The following is a 24805-nucleotide window of genomic DNA, read 5'->3' on the forward strand; positions in this document are numbered from 1 at the left end:
ACATACAACATATTTTTGATACATATAACAACGTGCATACATCAGCCTTAATGCTTAATGAAGGAAACCAGACACGAGTACATACTCTATGATTACATTTATGTGAAATTTTATAGTAGGCAAAACTAATCTACATTAATACAAGTCAGAACGGTAGTGGCTCTTGAGAGCCAGAGATAGCAGTAACTGGAAAGGGGAATGAGAGCCTCCTAGAATGCAGGAAACACTCTCTGTCTTGATCTGAGACAGTGGTTACAATGGCATATTTATATAAAAATGCATTGGCTATACTAAGGTTTATACACTTTAAGCATGTAAGTTACACGCAATAAAAAATAAATAATAAAACAATCCAAGAAGATGCATTTTAAAATACTGCTCCTCCTCCAAATACATTTCATTCTTGAGAAAGAACATAAACCAAGTTTTTCTTCATGTATTCATTCATACATTTCCCATGAAATCTCAGGCACTGTTACCCTTAAAGAGGAGTGTAAAATCAAGTTCAACACACATTGGACTCATTTCTGAGATATCTGTGCTTGTGGCAAGTTATATGCAGCAGTGTGTATGATTTTTAAAGATAGTTTTTTACTCCTGGTCTCTGGCAACAGTTTAGGGAGCAGCTCTTTAAACGGCAAAGAATAAAAACATAAAGAACAGTTTCTTCAAAATGCCATTAGCAAATATGCTGTAGATGGAGTCAAAACTCTTGTGTAACAAATAGAGCAAGGATCTTTATTTAAGCTTAGATACCAATGGACAGCAAGAAAAGTTACATTTGTACTCACACATATCCTCGCATAAGCCTAGTCCAAACTCTGAAGTAAACAATGAAAAGTGAACATTTACAAAATAATTAGTGTAGGTATATCCTACAAAGTAACCTGCACTTTACATACTGTAAATATATGGGGAAATGACCAAATATAATATACATAATAGTTTTTAGAATAAAGGCTTTGGCATCAAATTGCCAGGTCTGGAATTTAAGCCTTGCCGCTTACTTTGAGTCTCATTTCTTCAACTACCAAGTTGAAATACAATTATTACTGCACAGGGTTATCCGTGAATACGAAGTAAGATAATGCCTGCTAAATGCTTAGTAATCAAAATACCTAGAATTCAGTAAATATTAAAAAGGCATTATATCATAAAATAATATGTGCCTCCTAATGGAAGAAGACATAGTAGTCTATGAAGTACTCTTGCCAAAAGACTGTCAAACCTGAGTCTGATGAAGTCTCTAACAACTAACAACTTACAGAAGATTCACAGAACACAGAACATGTAAAACTACACTAATGGGATGCAATTGGCAAATCCAGAGTGGGAAACCCTATAACCAGCAATCGGTATCTTCAATAAATAAATTGCCAAGAAAGAGAAGGAGGGAGAGAGGGAAACCTAAAACGTATTAAAAATACTTCAAACACAACCAATCACAATGTGGACCTCATCTGGTTGGATTCAAACTATTAAAAAACAAACACAAAAAGCAGTTGAGTCAACTAGAAAACTGAACACACAAGATGTTTTATAACACTAAGGAATTATTTTTATATTATTGTTAATGTTCAAAAAAGTCCTTAAGAGACACATACTGAAATATTCATAAATGAAATGATATGAAGTCTAGGATTTACTTCCAAATAATACATAAGGTATAGAGTGAGTTTGATTACAGATGAAACGAGATTGATGGAGTTGATAAGTGCTAAAAATTGTTTAGTATATGGGCATTTATATTATTGTCTACTTTGACATGTGTTTATTAACAAAGTTATTCATAACAAAGTTTTAAAAAGAAAAAACAGGAAATAGTATAAAAACAGAAGCAACTCTATAGAGAATTAAGAATCCTTATCTAGGAGAATTCAGTAATAATAGCTACCACCATTACTTAGCATCAATATCCCAAGTACTGTGTTTAGTTTCATGTATATTATATAATTCTACTAAGTTTGACCGTTGTAAACTGATTCCTAGAATTCAAACTACTTTGACAATAACCAGATGTGACAATCTAATCAGCATTTTTCTAACAGTTCCTACTGACACTGGATAATTTACTTCACTTTGAAAGGATTTAACTAAAATCATGCAGCCACAAAAAAAGAATGAAATCACATCCTTTGCAGCAACATAGATGTAGTTGGAGGCCATTATCCTAAGTGAATTAATGCAGGAACAGAAAATCAAATACCACGTTCTTCCTTAAAAAGAGATGCTAAACTAGGGTACTCATGGACATAAGATGGCAACAACAGACAATGGCGACTACTAGAGGGGAGAGGGAGGGAGGGGGCAAGGATTGAAAAGCTATTGATTACTATGCTCAGTACCTGGGTGACAAGATCAATCATACCCCAAACATCAGCATCAGAAAACATACCCTAGTAACAAATCTGCACATATAGCCTGTGATTCTAAAAGATGAAATTTTTTTTATAGAAGTAAACGCTTCAGATTATAACTCAATTATAAATGAGCCCATAAATAAAGGATTGAATAAATAAATAAATAAATGGGGAGAAGATACAACTCTTCCCAACAGAAGAATTCTAGGTATTTGGATGCCTTCCTCCTAGCAGAAGGTAGAGCTTAATCCTCCTCCTTTCCTGTTCTGTGGGAGCTTAATCCTCCTCTTTCCCTGTTGTGAGGCTGAGGTAGAATTGATGATTAAAAACTAGCAAGCCTGCAGGGGTGAAACACGGCAAACACGCTCAACCAAGGGGTGAAGACTATCATTACTAGTAGTATCATGTGACTATACACACCCCCAGATATGCTGTTATGAGAAGGGTACTTGACCTCAGTATTCTTTCCAAAATCCCATAATCCCAGTTTAACCAAGAGAGAAATGTAAGACAAACTTAAATTGAGGAATATTCTTCAAAATACTTTACCAATACTCCTCAAAATAGTCAAGATGGCCAGGCACAATGGCTCATGCCTGTAATTCCAGCACTTTAGGAAGCCAAGGGGGGCAGATCACCAGAGGTCGGGAGTTTGAGACCAGCCTGGCCAAAATGGCGAAACCCCATCTCTACTAAAAAATACAAAAATTAGCTGGGCGTCGTGGGGGTGCCTGTAATCCCAGCCACTTGGGAGGATGAGGTGAGATAATTGCTTGAACCCAGGAAGCAGGGGTTGCACTGAGCCAAGATCGAGCCATTGCACTACAGCCTAGGGAACAAGAGCAAAATTCCATCTCAAAATTAAAAAATAAATAGTCGAGATCATGAAAAAAAAGGAAAGGCTGAGAAACTCTCACGGACCAGAAGAAACTAAAGAGACATGACAGCTAAATCTAGGAATCATATTCTGTATTAGATCCGGGATTAAAAAAAAATAGCACCAATGGAAAAACTGCAAAAGCCTGAATGAAGTCTGGGATTTAGTTAATACTAATGTACCAATGTTGGCTTCTTAGTTTTGCAAATGTACCACTACACTAATAATGATAATATTAGAAGAAACTAGGTAAAGGGTAGGTATACAGGCTCTCTTTGTTATATTCCAATATAAAAAAATGTGTTTGAAAACTTATAAAATATATGACCCTCTAATATTGTGTTAAAAAAGAAAAAAAAACTCTTGAAAAATCAGATGACTAAAAATTGTAATATCAAAGCAAAAAATCCATCAGCAGTTAAATAGATAAGTAAAATGTGGTATAATCATACAGTGGAATATTTATTCATTTATTTATTTTTTTGAGACAGTTTCACTCTTGTTGCCCACACTAGAGTGTGATGGTGCGATCTCAGCTCATTGCAACCTCCACCTCTCCAGGTTCAAGCAATTCCCCTGCCTCAGCCTCCCAAGTAGCTAGGATTATAGGCACACGCCACCATGCCCAGCTAATTTTTATATTTTTAGTAGAGATGGGATTTCACCACGTTGGCCCAGCTGGTCTTGAACCCCTGACCACAGGTAGATCTACCTGCCTCAGCCTCCCACAGTGCTGAGATTACAGATGTAAGCCACCATGCCCAGCCCTCATACAGTAGAATATTAAGGCAACAAAAATAATGCAGAAAAATTGGTGCATCTCAAAGTTATAATGTTAACAAAATAAGCCAAACACAGAATACCTTTGGTATAATTTTCATTCATGTGAAGTTCAAAAACAAGTGAAATGAACCTGTGGTGAGAAGTTCAGAACAGCAGTTACTTTTGCGGGTAGATATTAACTGAGAAGGAACACAAAGTGCAGGTTTGTTCTGTATTTTCATCTGGGTGGTGGTAGTAAGGGTGTAGTCCTATGTAAAATTTCATCAGGTTGTACACTTAAGACTTGTGCACCTTTCTGTATGTAAATTATACTTCAAGGGAAAAACACCTTAAGGAAAAGATATATTTATCTAAAGCACAACCCTAAATAAGCAAATAAGAATTAGAAGTGGTGGGGGGACATAGAATACTTGAGAGAATAACATTTATTTAGGAGGGGAAAGCCAATATCCCTCACACCACAACCAAACTCACCTATTCTATCTTTGATTACAGATTTTCATCTGCTCTTGTAAAACTACTCACTACCTTCGTCAACTGCATACTTACATTGACTCAGGTCAACCTTGAAAACTTACAGTCAGTATGTCACTATTCTACTTCTTTCAGCTAGCATCCCACCTCTGCAGGCATACAGGTTAATAAAATAAATCCAACTATCCCATTATTTCTCCTTCTTCACTTTCATCTCATAGGAAAAGCATGATCCACCACATGATCAGTGTTAGTGGAGGCACATTATCCAAAAATCAGGTACCAGTTAAATGCAATTTTTGATTGACAGAATAAGGTGATTTATATCAAGAATTCTATAGGGAAATACTATAAATGAAAGCTAATAAAGACATTTCAGCTTAGAAGCCTCTACCTAGATGTATAACCTTACTCAGGCCATCATAACCTTTGCATGGCTTTTGCAACTCCCCCAGGAAAAAGAGAGTTCCATTTGTGGAGCGATTGCAAATACATGACAAATGGGGGCTGCTACTCCCCTCCGAACAGCCACTACAATCAGAGATGGAAACAGAAATGGCACCTGAGGTGAAACTTATCTGTCATTCCTAGATAAGTGATCTAAGTTTCCCTCTCCTTCTAACTTTCTACTGTCTGTGACCTACTTGGAACAAAATACATTTGCACTGAACAGCTAAAACACAGATAGATACAATATACACAAGCTAACTTAAGGACTTAGTGGAACTGAAAATACAGAAACCCTTCATCATCTTTAATGTAGTCTTTTTAAAAAAGAGTATGCCACTACTTACACATTTCTCTATTTCAAATGTAAAATTTTGGATCAAGTCTAAATGGGAACACTTTAGCTGAGCATGTTCCATTCCTGGAACAAAGATGCTCAGTCATATGTTTCCATATGTAGTATATGCAGAAAGGAATTATGGTGATGAAGAATCAAGAGCTCAAACGTATTCATACCTGTAATCCCAACATGTTGGGAGGCTGAAGTGGGAGGATCATTTGAGGCCAGGAGTTCAAGACCAGCCTGGGCAACATAGTGAGATCCCCATCTTTACAAAAAATTTAAAAATCAGCCAAGCATTCTGACACATGCCTATAGTGCCAGCTACCTGGGAGGCTGAGGTGGGAGGATCGCTTGAGCACAGGAGGTTGAGGCTGCAGTAAGCCATGTTCATACCACTGCACTCCAGCCTGTGACAGAGTGAGATCACATCTCAATCAATGGGAAAACTTTAAAATGATATATCTCTCTCAATGTCCTAAACATGTAAATTTGTTCTCTAATATAAACTACTAGAGATAGAACCTGATACTCAGGTATATTTGAGAATATGTGAAATGACTGCTATTAAAAGACTACTGAAAAGCTTCCAAGAAAACCAATTGAGAATGTTTACCTTATTTCTTATCTCAAGAAGAATGCACACCCAATTACAGATTTACACAGAATTCATAAAGGTGAGCACCCTCACAGGTGTTTAGATAATTATATAATTCTGTCAAAGTATTTCTAGTAATTCACATGGCTTCTGAATGTCAAAAGTTCCCTACCCACTAAGTGCTCCACTCCAAAATTTCCAATTCCTTCTCCTTCTTCCCTATCAAACTCCCATTCCCTCAGTCCAACTTGCAATTATCAGAAAAACATTCCAATGCAAGTGAAAATATTTTTGTTTTTTTTTTGTTTTGTTTTGTTTTGTTTTTCAGAAGAGAAAGTCAAAGTCTGGTACCATCTCAAAGTGAAAATGTATAGAAGAGAAGGAGATTTATCAATTAAAATAGTAAGTATCACCTAAGACCCAACTGTTGTACCAGGTGCTTGATAATCAAGAGAGGGTCCACTCATGATAGAGATTATTACAGCAGCCAGAAAAAAAACAGCCAATTAAAGTAGCATCAATAAAACACACAACATGTACCATGAGTTAGGAAGAGGATATAATATAGTTCTAGATGTCAGGGAAGTCCCCCATCAAAAGATGAGCCAAGAATACCATAATATTTGAGAAAAAACATGGCATACTCAGGGAACAGCAAAAACTATAGTTTATTTGAAATATGAAGGGCAAGAAATGAGATTCAGAGATCACAGATGGCTGCAGAAGCCACTCTAAGAAACCGGACTTCATCTCAAAAAGTAATAGTCACTAAAAGTGACTTGTTTGTGGAACACAGATATACTTTTTCAAAGGTCTTTATCCTTCTACTTTACTCACTATAAAGGTGGCCAAGAAGGAAAGTATGAAGAAATAACAAAAAGGGAAAGAAGATAAATAGTACTTCAGAGACTTTTAGGTTATACTCAGACAACTTGAGTTAGAGCTACATTGTCTGGAACACAGATGCTCAATTATATGTTTCCATACGTAGCATATGTAGAAAGGAATTATGGTGATTAAGAAGAGCTCTAACTTCACATTACTATCTTGACCAGGAATTCCTATAAAGAATTATATTTCCATAAAATTAAAAATGCAATTCTGCCAGCCTGGACAACAAAGTGAGAGCCCCATCTCTACCATAAATATATATATATATATATACACACACACACACACACACATATATATACACACACATATATATATATATATATATTTTTTTTTTTTTAAAAGAGTTGGGTGTAGTGGCATATGCCTGTAGTCCTAGCTTCTCGGGAGGCTGAAATGGGAGGATTGCTTGAGCCTGAAGTTTGAGGCTGCAGTGAGCTGTGATCACACCACTATACTCCATCCTGGGCAACAGAGTGAGACCACTTAAACAGAAAAAGATATACTTCTGGGTTTTTTCTATTTTTTTAACAGGCTTGGCTGGGACTTTGTTTTTAATTGGGTTCAATTTAAAAGACTATTCACCTTGTTATACATGTATCTAAGCATGAAGTCCAGCAGAAATGATTTCCCTTTACGAAAAGCTCCTGCCACAGATACCACAACTATGTTAAGATCTCGTATGTGCTCCTGTAGCAATATCTGCTCCAAAGCTTCTTCATCAAGTTCAAAATTATGGTCATCTTCATGAGCAAGAACAATCTGTACTGGACATGGTTTCTTCATAACCTCATCAGAATCTACTAGGTCATCATCTTCATAATTCTCACCTAGAATTTAAAAAGAAAGAAACCAGTTACTTTAATCCCTACATTACAAATTTTCATTAAGGACCACAACTGAAGCAAAATTTCAAATAAGTAATGGTCCCCTCCCCCATTATAGATTATTACAATGTTCTTTGGATTTCTCACTCCCTCTGTAAGAGGACAAAGAGTGCTGGTAAGATTTCCCACTGATATGGTTGGCTGTGTCCCCACCCAAATCTCATCTTGAATTGTAGCTACCACAATTCCCACTGTGATAGGGATCCAGTGGGAGGTAACTGAATCACAGGGAGCGTCTCTCCTGTGATGTTCTCATGATGGTTAATAAGTCTCACAAGATCTGATTATTTTATAAGGAGAGATTTCCCTGCACATGCTCTCTTCTCTTGTCTGCCGTCACGTGAGACATGACTTTCACCTTCCACCATGATTGTGAGACCTCCCCAGCCACATGGAACTGTGAGTCCATCAAACCTCCGCCTTTTGCGAATTGCCCAGTCTTGAATATGTCTCTTTATTAGCAGCATGGAAATGAACTAATACACCACTATACATAAACCATAATACTAAACATGGCCTCTATCTCAATGAAGTGTTAACAGCTAAATGTGAGCAGCAGCTGTTTTTGAGCCCTGCATTATTCTGTAAATAACTTTTGCAACTCTATGTACACAAAAACTAGATAAAGAAGAGAAAAATCAATTTCACCTGGTACTTCAGATCCCAATTTTCCCTGTAACCATCACCTAGAAAATAACTCTACAAAGATTAAAAACATGTATTAAAATTTTCCATGTGGCTGGACACAGTGGTTGTAATCCCAGGCCTTTGGGAGGCCAAGGCAGGCAGATCACCTGAGGTCAGGAGTTCAGATCACCTGAGGTCAGGCCAACATGGGGAAACCCCATCTCTACTAAAAATACAAAAAGTAGCCAGGTGTGGTTGCAGGCACCTGTAGTACCAGCTACTAGGGAGGCTGAGACAAAACCGCTTGAACCTGGGAGGCAGAGATTGCAGTGAGCTGAGATCACGCCACTGCACTCCAGCCTGGGAAAAAGTAAGACTCAGTCTTAAAAAAATAAAAAACCTGTTTATGTTATTTTTCATTCTGAGACTTAAAGAGGAAAATTACAGTTCAAACAAATTTCCAAAAATGATACTTAGAATGAATCTATAATAACAGTAACCTAGTACTATAGCCTCCTCATTAAAGTTTCAGTAAAGAATGGTCAGTGAGACACACTTGTATCTCAGAATTTCATCTCCCACTGGAGCTCTTTCTTACCAAACATTACAGCCACCACTTTAAGACTATACAGCTCCCCAAAACAGCCATATAAACCCTTCCTTTGGTTACCACAACACACTAAAATAAGGTAACCTTAACTGAATAGTGATGACGAAGTACAGACAATGTAAACAGCAGAGATAAACACTTCCAAAGTCTAGGTTTCTGCTCTTTAAAAAACACGTAGCTTCAGAGGACATGTACCTTGTCTGCCTTTCTTCTCTACCAACTGCTTGATCCATGTAGCAACCAGTTACTCCTGGGGACCTTCTCCCACATCAAAATTACTAAGAGACACCCTCCTTGAGCCTGTCTACTAAGCATCAGTTTACACTCTGACACATACAGTATCCACTGTTTTCAATGCAATCAATGACTGTCCTTCCACTCTGAGGAGAAAGCCAGTCCACTGAGGTGTGGTACATTATTATTAGTCAGCAGTTCAATAATACCTTATCCACATAACCAATATTCACAGAGCAAAGATTATATATTCACATTAGTGGATTTTTAATCTTATTACCAAAAGAAGCATCTCACTTATCTGATTTGCAAAGACTATCAGAGCCTTTACCACATCAAGACACCTTTAACTGTATATAGCAAAGCCAACAGCACTATTTCAAAATGTGCTGCAAACAATGACAATGCATTATAAAGAGGAAGCCACTTCAAAGGAGAATCTTTGGAAGTAAAAGCAATTAATACTTAATTAAATAGGACATTATCACTGCCTGTGTCAATGGTATAAAGCAATAGTCAGGTATGCTATCTGAATGCATACAAAAGTGAACTTTCCAGGAAAAGTAGCAATATAGTTAAATTCTAAATTAATGTCTCATGAGGTAAGTTCAGATAAATGACAAAACAGAATGCAAATGGCGTGATTAAGTTTCCAAGCTTAATTAGTGGTTTAAGACCATGAACTAGAGAGCAAAACTGCCTCAATGAATGTCACTTAGCTTCTCTGTGCCTGTTTTCTAATCTGGAAAAGGGGTGTGCATAAAACAGGCGTAGCAGCAGTACCTACCTCATAGTGTTGTCATCAGGATTCAATGAGTTGAAATATGCATGCTACCTAGTAAGCACCATAGGAGTAAGTTAACAGTAACTTCAAAATAACCAATCCAACAGAATAAGCTTTTATTTTCCCCTTGAAATGCTATGGTGATCCTCACTTGACCAGTGCAGCTGTGTACTGACATTGCCATCCACCCATCTGCTCTGGCAAAGACCTGTTGGCTGTCCCTGACATAGAGAGATATGTCTATATGTCTTTTACTTACCCCTAAATCTAATTAATAATCACCTTCTTTGTCTTCATTTCTGAATCTCTATTGATAATATTTCTGCTCTCATCACTGCCATCTTATCTCACACTGCAGCACCTAACTAATCACCCTTCATTAATAATACTCTTGTCCTTTTATCCAATCCAATCTAATCTCCAGAGTAGCAGCTAAATAATATAGTTAAATGTGAAGCTGACCAAGTTACCCTCCCCTATCTGGAATGCTCTGTCCCCATAAATTCACATGACTTACATCTCCATCATCCAGGTCTCAGCTCAAATATTCTCTCTTCAGCATGGCCCTCCCTGACCACTCAATCTAAATCACAGATCCCCTTCCTTAACATTTTAATGAAACAGGATTTTTCATAGTTATTTCCAATTCCTAAAACAACCTTTTTTCATTTGTTTAAATGTGTACCTCATAGCTCCCCCTCCACAGAATGTGTGTGCCACTAAAGGATCGCAATTACCCCGTTGACCATTCTATCTTCCAGCACCCAGAACAGTGCCTGACACCTAGCCTAGCAGGTGCTTAATATTTCTTGAATGAATGAAATTTAAAAATTTTAGGAGTCTTACATCTGCCCTTACCTTTTTTACTTTTTTTAGGCAGAGCACTCTGTCACCCAGGCTGGAGTGCAGTGGCATGATCTCAGCTCACTGCAACCTCTGCCTCCTGGGTTCAAGTGATTATCCTGCCTCAGTTTCCTGAGTAGCTACAACTACAGGTGCCTGCCACTTCGCCCGGCTAACTTTTGTATTTTTAGTAAAGACGGCATTTCCTCATGTTGGCCAGGCTGATCTCGAACTTCTGACCTCAGGTGATCCACCCACTTCAACCACCCAAAGTACTAGGATTACAGGCATGAGCCACTGCACCTGGCACTGCCCTTATCTAGTTTATAAGCAAATGTAATAATCAATTCATTTGGGGAAACACCTCCAGCAACTCAAGAGTAAGTATATGTGGCACAAAACCTGCATAAAAATTATGACGTTCTACCAAGTAAAACACTCTACTTAAAAAATAACTCAAAAGTAATAACTGCTAAAATATCACAATAACCAAATGTGGAGGTTCATGATTTTGCTAAAACCAACCAACAGTTTTGTTCTTATTTTAAAGAAAGTAGTAGTTGGTTTTTAGAAAGAAAAAAAAAGAAACCCACTGGCAGAAAACCTTTGTTCACTTGAAAATTCATTTATATTAGCTGGCTATAATCGCTATGTGACCCAGTTTATTAGCATGGACAAAGATGGGCCTTTCAAACAGACAGAACTACATATTTGTCACCATTTCCAGTCTACAGACTAATAAAGGGAAGGGTAGCAAATAGATTTCAAAGATATAATGGAGCATAACAAGGATGTGATTCACCTGCCATCTACTCCCCATGATGATTTAACTAACAAATATGAACTAAATACAGACAAAGTACTCCACCAAACACTGAAATAAGCAATTGAATAAAAGAGAATTGTATGTAAATTTCATTAGGATATCTGTAAATACTGTATTAGCATTTAGTGATTACCTACAATTAAAAGTCTTTAAATTCAGCACTACTCTAAGATTTTAAATTGAAGTTACAGCCTGTGTACAGAATAATGATTTTATTTCCCTTCTTCAATGCCAAAAACTTACTGGGACAAGCAGACTTCCCGTCCTCCAACAGATTTTTGTGATTCACAGTTCCAAGTCAGTTCTCCCTACTCTAGCCCCCAAATGGGTCTTTCAAGGTCAGAGCTAAAAGACACCTACAGAGGATCACCTGCTTCTCAAACCTCTCTCCACACATTAACACTAAGGTACCTACCTAACATCTATTTGCCCCAAGTCCTAGCAAAAGAAAGGCATCTTAGTAAAAAGAGCTGTGACTGCCAGGGGTTAGGGGGATGGGAAGGGATGCACAAGCATAACACAAAAGATTTTTTAGGGCAGTGAAACCATTCTCTATAATACAAAATTGGCTGATACCTGTCATTATAAATCTGTGAAAAACCCATTTAATATACAACCACAGGAGTGAACCCTAATGTCAAACTATAGACTTTGGATGATCATGATGTTTTAGTGAGAGTTCATCGATTTTAACAAAAGCACCACTGTGTGTTGGATGCTGATGTCAGAGGAGTGTGTGTTTATGTAGGGGCATGAAGTATATGTGAACTACACTTTTGCTTAATTTTGCTGTGAACCTAAAGCTGCTCTAAAAAAAACCCAAAAGTCTATTTAAAAAAAGACACCTGTCTTTTTGTTGTCTAATCACACTTTATCTTAAATCTGCCAAATTCATAAACTCAGCATGTATTCTCCAACAGCAAAATTTATACTTCAGGGCTGATCTTGAGTCATCAGCAAACTTCAAACTTAATCATAAACTAAGATAATAAAAAAATACTACAAATCTGCAATACAATAAAATGTAGGATTAATGTTAGATTACATCAACCCAAAACTAAACTTTTAAGAAGAGAACAAAGAATTCACCTTTCAAAAGGAATGAAATACATTTTATTATTCACATTCCAAACAAAAACCTGAAACAAATTTTTATGGAAAGTAACCTTGATTCAATCTACTTATAGAATTGGTTATCCCACAAAAGTTAAGTCATGTTTTAGTGCCTAGTACTTGAACCTCAACATTTATATTTTATACCCAAGTGAAAATAGCATCTAGGTATTCAAGTTTTTTCTAGCATATATTTTTTTAAGAGCCTTAAAGAGGTTATACCATGGATAAATATATCTCTAGGGATTTATTATAAGGAAATAAAGATGACAATGAAGATGTACAAGTTTGTTTACCAATTTTATTTCTGGTGGTAAAAATTAATGTTGTGTGCCTCAAAACTAGAAAGTGGCCCAACAGTTATTTTAGCCATATACTGACATTTTATCCAGCTTAAAAAACACATATATACGCTTTATATATATATATATATATATATATATATATATATATATATATTTTTTTTTTTTTTTTTTTTTGAGATGGAGTCTTGCTCTGTCTCCCAGACTGCAGAGCAGTGGTGTATCTTGGCTCACTGCAACCTCTGCTTCCTGAGTTCAAGCAATTCTCCTGCTTCAGGCTCCCAAGTATCTGGGATTACAGGCATGCACCACCACACCCAGCTAATTTTTGTACTTTTTAGTAGAGAGAGGTTTCACCACATTGGCCAGGCTGGTCTGAACTCCTGACCTCAAGTGATCCATCCTCCTCGGCCTGCCAAAGTGCTGGGATTACAGGCATGAGCCACTGAGCCTGGCCAACACATATACACTCTTTTAAAAAATTATATATTTTTTAAACAGCATAAAATTGGCCAGGCACAGTGGCTCACGTTTGTAATCCCAGCACTTTGGGAGGCTGAGGCAGGTTTGAGACCTGAGGTCAGGAGTTTGAGACCAGCCTGATCCACATGATGAAACCCTGTCTCCACTAAAAAAATTAGCTGGGCGTGGTTGCAGGCGCCTGTAATTCCAGCTACTCAGGAGGCTGAGGCAGGAGAATCGCTTGAACCCAGGAGGCAGAGGTTGCAGTGAGCCGAGATCACACCATTGCACTCCAGTCTGAGCAATACAGGCAAAACTCCATCTCAATTAAAAAAAAAAAAGAAAAAAGGCATAAAATTAAGTGGGACAAGGGCAGACTGCAAAGTAGTAAAAATCATCCCCAATTCTATTTTGCTTTTTTAAAAACACAGTTATTTGGGGAAGGGAGGATATTTGAGACTTCTAGTCATTAGAGTAACTGGTATCAGACTGGCTCTCCACCACAAACAGCTATAAAATTAGACAAAACATATGAAGCATCTTTTTTCAAGCAATGGACAACAGGTAGCACAAGGAAACACACAAGTTGAGCCCCATGATCACTCCCAGCTCCGTGCCTGGGAAAAATTTCCTAACTATAGCGTAAGGAACTAGTGCACAAAGATCTGAGTTCAAGATTGCCAGAGCAGTAGGCATTTGTGAGGCAGGACACCAGAGAAAAAGGAGCTATACAGAGGTGGAGCCCAGAAGTCCTTGGCCAAGGACAACAAGCTTCACAGGTGCAGGGGAACACAGCACTACACAACACTTACCAGAAGGAAGCTACTACAGGGTTGAGAGAGAAACAGAAGTCAAACATTACTGAGACACTTTGTGGAGTTCTTGCCCAGCCAGAATGCAAAGAAACATCTTATGAATACCTCAGGCATCAAGCTGAGACACTAGAATGGACATATCTTAGAATTAAGGGTCAAGTTCTAGAGAAGGCCTACAGACAATCCATCCAATCAAAGCCTAAATAAAACCAACTTGAAAAGATCTGCAAGGTACACAGTTTGGAAATTTAGTCCCACCAAGTTAGGGAGATTTTCTCTAAACTTTCCACAGATCCACACTAACGAAGTATGAAGCAAAGCTAAGGTCAAGATCCACCAGTAATTGAACTGCCTGCCAAAACAGAAACAAGGAAAGAGAATCCAAACTTTCTACGATGCATAACATTTAATATACAACATACAAATCCAAAATTACTAGACATACAAAGAAAGAAGGAAACGCAGCTCATAATCAAGAAAGAAAAGCAGTAAACAGTACCAATTCTGCCATGACCCAGATGTTGAATGTACCAGACAAATGCTTTTAGCCAGATACTATAAATATGTTCAAGGACTTACAGGAAAATAAAGTCTTAATAAATAAATAGATGAGGAGTCTCAGCCAAAAAACTATAGAAACTATTAAAAAACAAATGAAAATTCTAGAACTGACAAGTATATTAATTAAAATGAAATACTCACTGAATGGAAAACAATGGATGGGTAGGTAAGAGAAGAAAGTTTGTGAACTTGAAAAGAGATCAAAAGAAATTTTCTAATCTGAAGTAGAGAGAGAAAAAAGAATGAAGAAAAACTAAGAGAGTCTCAGGAAACCATGGGAAATTATCCAACTTGCAGTTAGAATCCTAGAAGGAGAACAACATGAGGTTGGAGCTGAAAAAAATATTTGAAGAAGTTACCAAAATTTGATGACAGAAATTTACAGGTCCAAAAACCTCAGCAAACCCTCCAGTGGATTAATACAAAGAAAACCACATCAGCTGGGCTGCTAAAAAAACAAAAACCAAAGAGAACAGACACAGAAGAATAATTCAAATAATTATTAGTTATGTAATAATTATGTATTATACAGAGCAGAATAATTCAAATAACTGCTTCTCATCACATCATCACTGAAGCATTGGTGGCCAGAAGATAAGGGACTTCTAGCTTTACAGTGCTTAAAAAAAGTGTCAACCTAGGCCGGGCGCGGTGGCTCAAGCCTGTAATCCCAGCACTTTGGGAGGCCGAGGCGGGTGGATCACGAGGTCAAGAGATAGAGACCATCCTGGTCAACATGATGAAACCCCATCTCTACTAAAAATACAAAAAATTAGGTGGGCATGGTGGCGCGTGCCTGTAATCCCAGCTACTCAGGAGGCTGAGGCAGGAGAATTGCCTGAACCCAGGAGGCGGAGGTTGCAGTGAGCAGAGATCGTGCCATTGCACTCCAGCCTGGGTAACAAGAGCAAAACTCCGTCTCAAAACGAAAACAAAAAACAAAAACAAAAGTGTCAACCTAGACTATCATTCAAAAATGAAAGCAAAATAAAGACGGCAAAACCAAAGAGTACCTGTCATTAGCAGATGTGCATTACATAAGAGCTAAATAATGTTCTTCAGGCTGAAAGGAAACATTATGAAATGGAAAGTCTCTTTATTCCTTCCTATTGCTCTGAATCCAAAATAGTAAATAGATACAAATATAAAAGACTAGTTATTCCCCTCAACTAATTTCCCTAAAAGATAGTTGATCAATGTGGGGTTTATGAAGTATGTAGAAGTAGAAAATTTTAAAAGACATGTTATGAGGCAACGTAAATGAAATCATACCCTAAGCTTATAATTTTTAAAGTGGAAATTTGTAAAACACTGATTCTAAATAGACTGATATGTTAAAGATGAATATCATTAGCCTTAGAGCGTTGGCTTTAAAACAAACAAATAAAAAAAGAAAAAAGATACAGCTTAAAAAAGCCAATAAGGAAGTAAAAGAAAGTACTAAAAAAAATTCATTGAACCCAAGGTAAAAAATAAGGACAAAAGACAAAAGGGACAAATGGAAAACATGTAAGATGGCAACCTTAAACCCAACTAAAATCAGTAATTACATCAACCATAAATACACCAAACACACCAATGAAAAGACAGAGATTGACAGACTGGGTAATAAAAGCAAAACTATATACTGTATATTGGAGGTGCCCTTTTAATATAAAGACAGTTTGGTTCAAGTAAAAGTTTGAAAGTAAAAGAGAAAAAGGCACAGGTATACTATGCAGACATTAATCATAAGAAAGCTAAAGTAGCTACATAAACATCAAAGCCAGCTTCAAGACTAAAAGCATTACCAGATATAAAATGTGTAATGATCAGAAAGACATAATAATGCTTAAAAGACTCAAAATACATGAATTAAAATTCAGAGAACTAAAAAGAAAAAACAGATAAATTCATAGTCACATTTGAATTTTTTTTTTTATTTTTCTTTTTTTTTTGAGTATCATGCTCTGTCGCCCAGGCTGGAGTGCAGTGGTGGGATCTCGGTTCACTGCAACCTCTGCCTCCAGGGTTCAAGCAATTCTCCTACCTAGCCACCTGAGTAGTTGGGATTTCAGGCACGCACTATCATGCCTGGCTAATTTATTTTTGTATTTTTAGTAGACATGGGTTTCCCAATGTTAGCCAGGCTGGTCTCATACTCATGACCTCAAGTGGTCCACCTACCTTGACCTACCAAAGTGTTGGGATTACAGGCGTGAGCCACCATGCTTGGCCACATTTAGTATTTTTTTCTTTTATTTGCTCTTGTTGCCCAGGCTGGAGGGCAATGGCATGATCTCGGCCCAGCTCACTGCAACCTCCGCCTCCCGGGTTCAAGCGATTCTCCTGCCTCAGCCTCCCAGGTAGCTGGGATTACAGGCATGCGCTACCACCCCAGACTAATTTTTATTTTTAATAGAGACAGGGTTTCTCCATGTTGGTCAGCCTGTTCTCAAACACCTGACCTCAGGTGATTTGCCCACCTCGACCTCCCCAAAGTGCTGGGATTACAGGCATGAGCCACCGTGCCCAGCCCCATAACTCAGTATTTTTTACTTTTCTTTTTGAGACAGGGTTTCACTCCTGTCACCGAGGCTAGAGTGTAATGGTGTGATCTTGGCTCACTGCAACCTCTTCCTCCTGGGCTCAAGCAATTCTGTCTCAGCCTACCAAGTAGGTGGGGCTACAGGCACGAGCCACCACACCAGCTAAATTTTTTTGTAAAGACAGGGTTTTGCCATGTTGCCCAGGCTGGTCTCGAACTCTGCTCGACCTCCCAAAATGCTGAGATTACAGGGGTAAGCCACCATGCCTCATTGATTATTAATTACATATGGTCTTCTAAATCTGCTCTGTGTATGTGTGTGTGTGTATATAGATATAGATATAGATATAGATATAGACCTTTTTTTTTTTTTTTGAGATGGAGTCTTGCTCTGTCGCCCAGGCTGGAGTACAGCGGCTCAATCTTGGCTCACCGCAACCTCCAACTCCCAGTTTCAAGCAATTCTCCTGCCTCAGCCTCCCAAGTAGCTGGGACTACAGGCACCCACCACCACGCCGGCTGGTTTTTGATATTTTTAGTAGAGACAGGGTTTCACCATATTGGTCAGGCTGGTCTTGAACTCCTAACCTTGTGATTCACCCACCTCGGCCTCCCAAAGTGCTAGATTCCAGGCCTGAGCCACCAGTGCCCAGCCATCTTTTCTGTATTTTACACCTACAGCACATTTCAACTTAGACACTAAATGTTAATCAGAAACACATAATCATTTAATTTCATAAAACTTAAACTGAAAAAGACTTTTGTATAAAAGTTGTTCCAACAAAGTTTTCCATAACTGAATCAAATACTAATCATTTTCCATTCATATTTGCATCCATACTAACAAAACTATGTTTTTTAACATAAATAAAATTAAATAAAACTGAAAATTAGGTTCTTCAGTCACACCATTCAAATTGCTTTAATACTCATTTCTTAGACTACCAACCATTTCTCTGCATGTGAACTGGGTATTCACAATCTAGATAGCTTTAAAAAGAAATGTTTAAATTACTACCCTGAAGTCCCTTGAATTCTACATGAAATTAGATGCCTAAACAGTATTTTACAGACCGGTTTTTTAATTCATAAAACTATATATGCTGCCTGTAAACTGGAATACCTTGTGTACAGTATATTATATACTATATTATATACTTGTGGGATTATAGATATTATATATAGTATATTATAGCATACCACATATTATATTATATACTTGTATATTATAGCATATAATTTAATGCTGGAAATTAAAAGATTTATACTTGCTATATATATGTTCAATAGATTTACGATTTACTTCCTACAGAACCCTCAGTGAGAAATGTTTCCTATCACATTTGATATTTAAGGGGGAAAAAAATAGAGATGCAACTTTCAGCGTTCACTTCCAGAGCTCATATACTAAATACAGAGAAGATTAGAATGGCCCCTGCACAAGGATGACACACAAATTCATGAAGTCTTCTAGATTTTTCTGGTGTTCTATAACATAGGGTGACTGTAGCTAGTAACAATGTATTGTATATTTCAAGACAGATCGAAAAGAGAATCTTAAAAGTTATCAACACAAAGAAATGATAAAGGTTTGAGGTAAACATGTTGTCCTGATTTGATCATTATACAGTGTATAGTGTACCCCATAACACATGTACAATTACGTGTCAATTATTTTTAAAAGTTTAAAGTAATTTTCAATAAATAAAATGCAACTTTCAATTCAACATTATAAAGCAAACTGTGCTTTTCTCATAGGAAAATGTGGTTCTCTCAATTGAATGAGGGTTAAAAAGCTGGAACTCTCTATAAATACTGACTACAGACAGCAAAACTGGCAAGGCACCATCATTACCTGTCTCTAAGTACAAACAGGCAAAGGCTCAAATTGAAATAGTTTTATTTCCAACAATCTACACTCTGCTTTCATAGCTTTTATTTATTTATTATTTTTTTATAGGGTCTCACTCTGTTCCCCAGGTTGGAGTATAGTGGCACAATGATGGCTCACTACAGCCTCAACCCTCTGGGTGCAAGCAGTCCTCCCACCTCAGCCTCCCAAGTAGCTGGGACTACAGGCACGTGCCATAATGCCCAGCTAAATTTTTAATTTCTGGTAGGACCAGGATCTCCTTATGTTGCCCAGGCTGGTCTTAACCTCCTGGACTTAAGTGATCCTCCCACCTGAGCCTCCGAAAGTGCTGGGATTATAGGCGTGAGTCGCCACACCTGTCCTCATCTCCGCTATCATAATTAACCCTACAATAATAATCAAAATTCAAATTTATCAATTTAAATTTTATAAATCAAAACTCACAGTGTTTATAGTGTAAACACTATGACCAGCTCACAACTAAGGATCACTAGGTAATCAGCTAAGGTGATGGCCCAGCTAAAAATCTGGAGTTGCGCTTAGCATAAATATGCATTCTGCTTTCCACTTTTTGTAAATTATCACCCTAGAAATAAAGCATGGCATTTTACATCTACAGAAGTGAGGAATTAAAGAGTACAAGTTATCTTCCAGATTCAAACTATCATATTCAACAAAACACAGTTGTGAAGGACAAGGAAACATCACTGAAGGAAACAGATCCGTAAGTCAGTGCAATGACCAGTAATTTTTACGAAGTGTGACATGCTGATTAATGATGTGAGAAAACTTGATAGAATGGATTCACCAGCAAACCCAAGAAATCCATAAAACTGAACCAAAGCAACAATTTTCTTTTCTTTTTTGGAGGGGGTAGAGAGGGGACAGAGTCTCACTTTGTCACCTAGGCTGAAGTGCAGTGGCATGATCTCAGCAGCTCACTGCAACCTCTGCCTCCCAGGTTCAAGAGAGTCTCCTATCTTAGCCTCCCAAGTAGCAGGATTACAAGCATGTGCCACCTCAACAATTGTTGTATTTTTAGTAGAGATGGAGCTTCACTATGTTGGCCAGACTGGTCACAAAAGCAACCATTTTCTTAGATGCTCTATCTATAATCTACAAAATGCTTAAAAACTGAATAGGTAAGCTACCGAAGAAGTAAGTTTTTAGCTCAAAAGATGGTGTGAGAAGTTTAGGAAGAAAATCGATTGGCACTGAAATTCAGTGGGAAGTGTTAAGGGCCATTACAGATGTACTGAAGAGTTTTCCAGTAATATTACCTGGAAGTTAAGAAGGAATTAGTATTTGAGATCATCACCAAGAAAACATAATTTTTCATAAGGTGAATGTATTACTTAAACTACAATGCCAAGAAAGCAAGCAATGCATGGTGTCAAAGCAAACTTAACTGAATTGTTAGAATCCCATTCACAGAAGCTCAGCAACGAAGCACTTTTAAAGTGGAAAAGCAAAAATCCTTGAAGAAAGTGCTTCTCTAGCATTTAGTTTTAGAGCATCAACAAGGAAAATAATAACCAGGTAAAAATAATTTTGGAAGTCATTACAAGATCTTTGGAATAACATAGACTTTTTATGACTGCTAAAGCAAAACCTCTTTGAAAAAAAAAGGAGAGAGAGAGAATATCCTGACTTGCCAGCCTTATTTTGCTCTTAAAAGAAGAGTTTTAGTTGGGCACGGTAGCTCACACCTGTAATCCCAGCATTTTGGGAGGCTGAGGTGGGCAGATCACCTGAGGTCAGGAGTTCGAGACCAGCCTGGCCAACATGGTGAAACCCTGTCTCTACTAAAAATACAAAGAATAGCTAGGTGTAGTGGTGGGCACCCGTAATCCCAGCTACTCCAGAGGCTGAGGCAGGAGAATCGCTTCAACCCGAGGGGCGGAGTTTGCAGTGATCTGAGACCACCCAACTGCACTCAAGCCCAAGAGACAAAGCGACACTCTGTCTCAAAGAAAAAAAAGACAAAAACAAAAAACCTTCAGAAGAGCCTCTAAGAAGCCTCAAGTAATTAATTTGGCAATCTAGTTACTGGAGAAAAATTCCTTAAAAAGCTCTATTAGTATTAAACACATAATCGTGATTAAATAACAATATACGTATATTAGATATCCAATATTTGTTCTTCGTAAATGATTATAACATTTTTCCAACTTTCATTTATTTTCAAGATCAAGTATGACATGGAATGAAAATAAGTTTCCTAAAAGAACTCCAATTACAAATAATATATTTATATAACTAATGATCTGACTTAAGACTGCTACCCAAAAACCAATTAAATAGTAAGGTCTAAGATCTTCCATAAATGGAAGGCATTCCCTAGAAATGGGGACTTCAAAAAGACAGCAAAGCACAGTGACTAAGGTCCATGGTGAAAAGCTGATGGGGTATATTATAACGAATAGATCAACTCCTAACTCCCCTGAATCAATCTTAACACAACAAAGGGATAATCAGACATGTGGCTCCCGACGTGATGCATGCGGAAGCATATGACACCCCCTATAATGTACTGGTGGGAAAACTTCTTTTAAAATATAAATCTGATCAAGCTTTTAGATGTAATTACAAAAAAAGAAATGCAGAAGCAGAAGAACATGTTAACCACCAGCCAGAGATGTAGTCAGAAAAATCGAGAACATGGGAAATTCCACTGGACAAAAAAAAAAAAAAAAAAACCTGGGTAATTATAAAAGCAGAAGGGAGAAAAAGAACCTGTAGAAAAGACACTTAAAAGACATATCAACGAAATGTAGCACTTGGGCCTTGTTAATGCAAATAAATTATTTTAAAAATTTGGGTGAGGCACAAGTGGCTCACAAATGTAATCCCAGCACTTTAGTGTGTATGTATACCTATATACATATAAATACACCTATATACATACACACCCCATACTGGGGAGGAAAAGCATTTTTCAAGACCTACAAGGTTTTAGGCATTAATAGAATATACACACATACTCTACATACAGAGTGTTTAGTATGTATGTATAGGTATACATTAATAGAATATACATATATCACACCTCTCTGCCCAGATGGCTTCAATGGTGAAGTCTACCAAACATTTAAGAAATGACACCAATTAGTGAGATAACATTACGTACCCACCAGAATAACTAAAACTTACAAGACCACCATTCATTGCTTATAACCTACTCTCCAGAAATTCATTTCCAAACACACACCAATGAAGCAGACCTAGGTACAGATCATTGCATACTGTACACTGGTACAAGCCAATGCTACTATTATATCTTCTCTTGCCTCTAATAGACCTCTAATAGCCAAGAGAAGGTCTCTCAAATATTCTAGGGCTGCTTCTCGACCTTTTTTCTGCTTCCACAGATTTTTATGATTAGGAGGGACAGGAGGATGAAATGAAGGAACAAAAATGCTTTCAAGACATACGAAACAATGCCAAGTGATTCTAATATTCTGTGTCTACCCCACCATTCCCTGTAAGTTACTCTCCAGAAGTACAGTTGCAAATATACACCAATTACTGCCTTTTAAAATCTGAAGGCAAGAACCCCACCCTAATAAACTCAGTATCAATCAACTAGCTAACTAAAAGAAGGTTCTCACTCTTTAGTAGGGAAAACAAAAAAGAATCAGCTTTAAAAAATCAAATTCGTTAAACACCCTACGAAAACAAAAATAACACCAGTCGGCCCAGATGACTTCACTGGTGAATTCTGGTGAATTCTTCCAGACATTTAAGGAAGAAATGACACCAATTAGTGAGATACCATTAATATTCACCAGAATAACTAAAACTTACAAGACCAAATTGTGTTACATACATACAATGGACTACTACTCTGAAATGAAAAGAAACAAATTACTAATATGTAAAAACACAAGTAAACCTAAAAAGCATTATAAGTAAAAGACAAAATACATACACACAATGTATGATTCCATTTACAATAAATTCTTTAAAAAAGCAAAACTACAGTGACAGAAAGCAGATGAGTGATTGTGGGAGCTAAGGGTTAAGGGAGGAGAACTGACTACTGAGGGAACTTTCTGACATAATGAAAATGTTACAAACTACACATCTGTCAACAAACTGCACCCCGAAATCAGTAAATTTTACGTAAATTATATCTCAGCAAGGAAGATTTTTTTTTTTTTTTTTTTTGAGACGGAGTTTCACTCTTGTTACCCAGGCTGGAGTGCAATGGCGCGATCTCGGCTCACCACAACCTCCGCCTCCTGGGTTCAGGCAATTCTCCTGCCTCAGCCTCCTGAGTAGCTGGGATTACAGGCATGTGCCACCATGCCCAGCTAATTTTTTGTATTTTTAGTAGAGACGAGGTGTCACCATGTTGGCCTGGATGGTCTCGATCTCCTGACCTCGTGATCCACCCACCTCGGCCTCCCAAAGTGCTGGGATTACAGGCATGAGCCACCGCGCCCGGCCAACAAGGAAGATTTTTAAAAATCAGATCCAAACTCTTCTCCCTCAATACTTTAATTTATTAAACAGAAAGAAGCAATAGAACCAATTTATTAATCATTTTACAAAACAAAAATGTTTTAGTTAGTATTGTCCCCTTCAAAGATAATGGCCTACAAAGGTTATACCAATGTGATGAGAAACTAAGCTATCCACTGATTCTGACACTGCTCAACTTGAATTTAAAATATTTTCTCATGACCTGATATAGGGACTTGAATATAGTTTTGAGTGTTTCCAATGGTGACAAATTCACTCCCTTCTGGATGAATTCCTATGAATATAGTACCTAATCATGCCAAGATATTTTGGTTAAAAAATAAAAATTTATTATGAAGTTACAAATATTTATTGTCTTAAAGTAAACTCTAGAGATTCTTTATATATACATTGAAGAGGAAAAGCACTTTCCAAGACCCACAAGGTTTTAGGTATTAATAGAATATACATATACACCCTAGAATATATATCATGACAAGACACATGAGAACATTCAAGTTTAGTACATATGCTTAAAAATTAGCCTCAATACTTAAAATTAAAACTAATATATCACTTCCACCGGTTTTATAGATTATGCATACCAACTTGCTCATTTTAAAAATAAGAAAAACATACAATTAAACCACTGTTTGGGGGGAAAATCAAGACCAAGTCTTCTTCAGTGTTATTTCCCCTACAGCAGTGCTTGTCAAGCTTACCATGAATACACATCACCTGAGTATCTCTTTAAAATGCATATTCTGGGCTGACACGGTGGCTTGCTTACACCTGTAATCCCCGCACTTAGGGAGGCCAAGGTGGGCAGATCACCTAAGGTCGTCAGTTGGAAACCAGCCTGACCAACATTGAGAAACCCCGTCTCTACTAAAAATACAAAATTAGCCGGGTATGGTGGCACATGTCTGTAGTCCCAACTACTCGTGAGGCTGAGGCGGAAGAATCGCTTGAACCTGGAAGGTGGTGGCTGCAGTGAGCCAAAACCACATCATTGCACTCCAACCTGGGCAACAAGAGCAAAACTCCATCTCAAAAAAAATAAATAAAGTAAAATGGCTGGGTGCCATTTTATTCTGACTGGAT

The 24805-nt window shown here is 37.5% G+C and overlaps 1 protein-coding gene and 1 pseudogene across 5 annotated transcripts in view; one reads left to right on the plus strand and one right to left on the minus strand.

The window, feature by feature from the left end:
* Nucleotides 1-24805, minus strand: part of ATL2 (atlastin GTPase 2) — a 74941-nt gene that overhangs the window by 32860 nt on the left and 17276 nt on the right. For all 5 annotated transcript variants that reach the window (XM_003926797.4, XM_074396086.1, XM_074396075.1 and 2 more), the window contains exon 2: nucleotides 7356-7600. In XM_003926797.4, the coding sequence (XP_003926846.1) occupies nucleotides 7356-7600 (245 nt within the window). The remainder of the gene's footprint in view (nucleotides 1-7355; nucleotides 7601-24805) is intronic.
* LOC120362077 (U6 spliceosomal RNA) lies at nucleotides 18745-18841 on the plus strand (annotated as a pseudogene).

The sequence above is a fragment of the Saimiri boliviensis genome, chromosome 1 (genome assembly GCF_048565385.1).
Source record: "Saimiri boliviensis isolate mSaiBol1 chromosome 1, mSaiBol1.pri, whole genome shotgun sequence".
NCBI classification, from domain to species: domain Eukaryota; kingdom Metazoa; phylum Chordata; class Mammalia; order Primates; family Cebidae; genus Saimiri; species Saimiri boliviensis.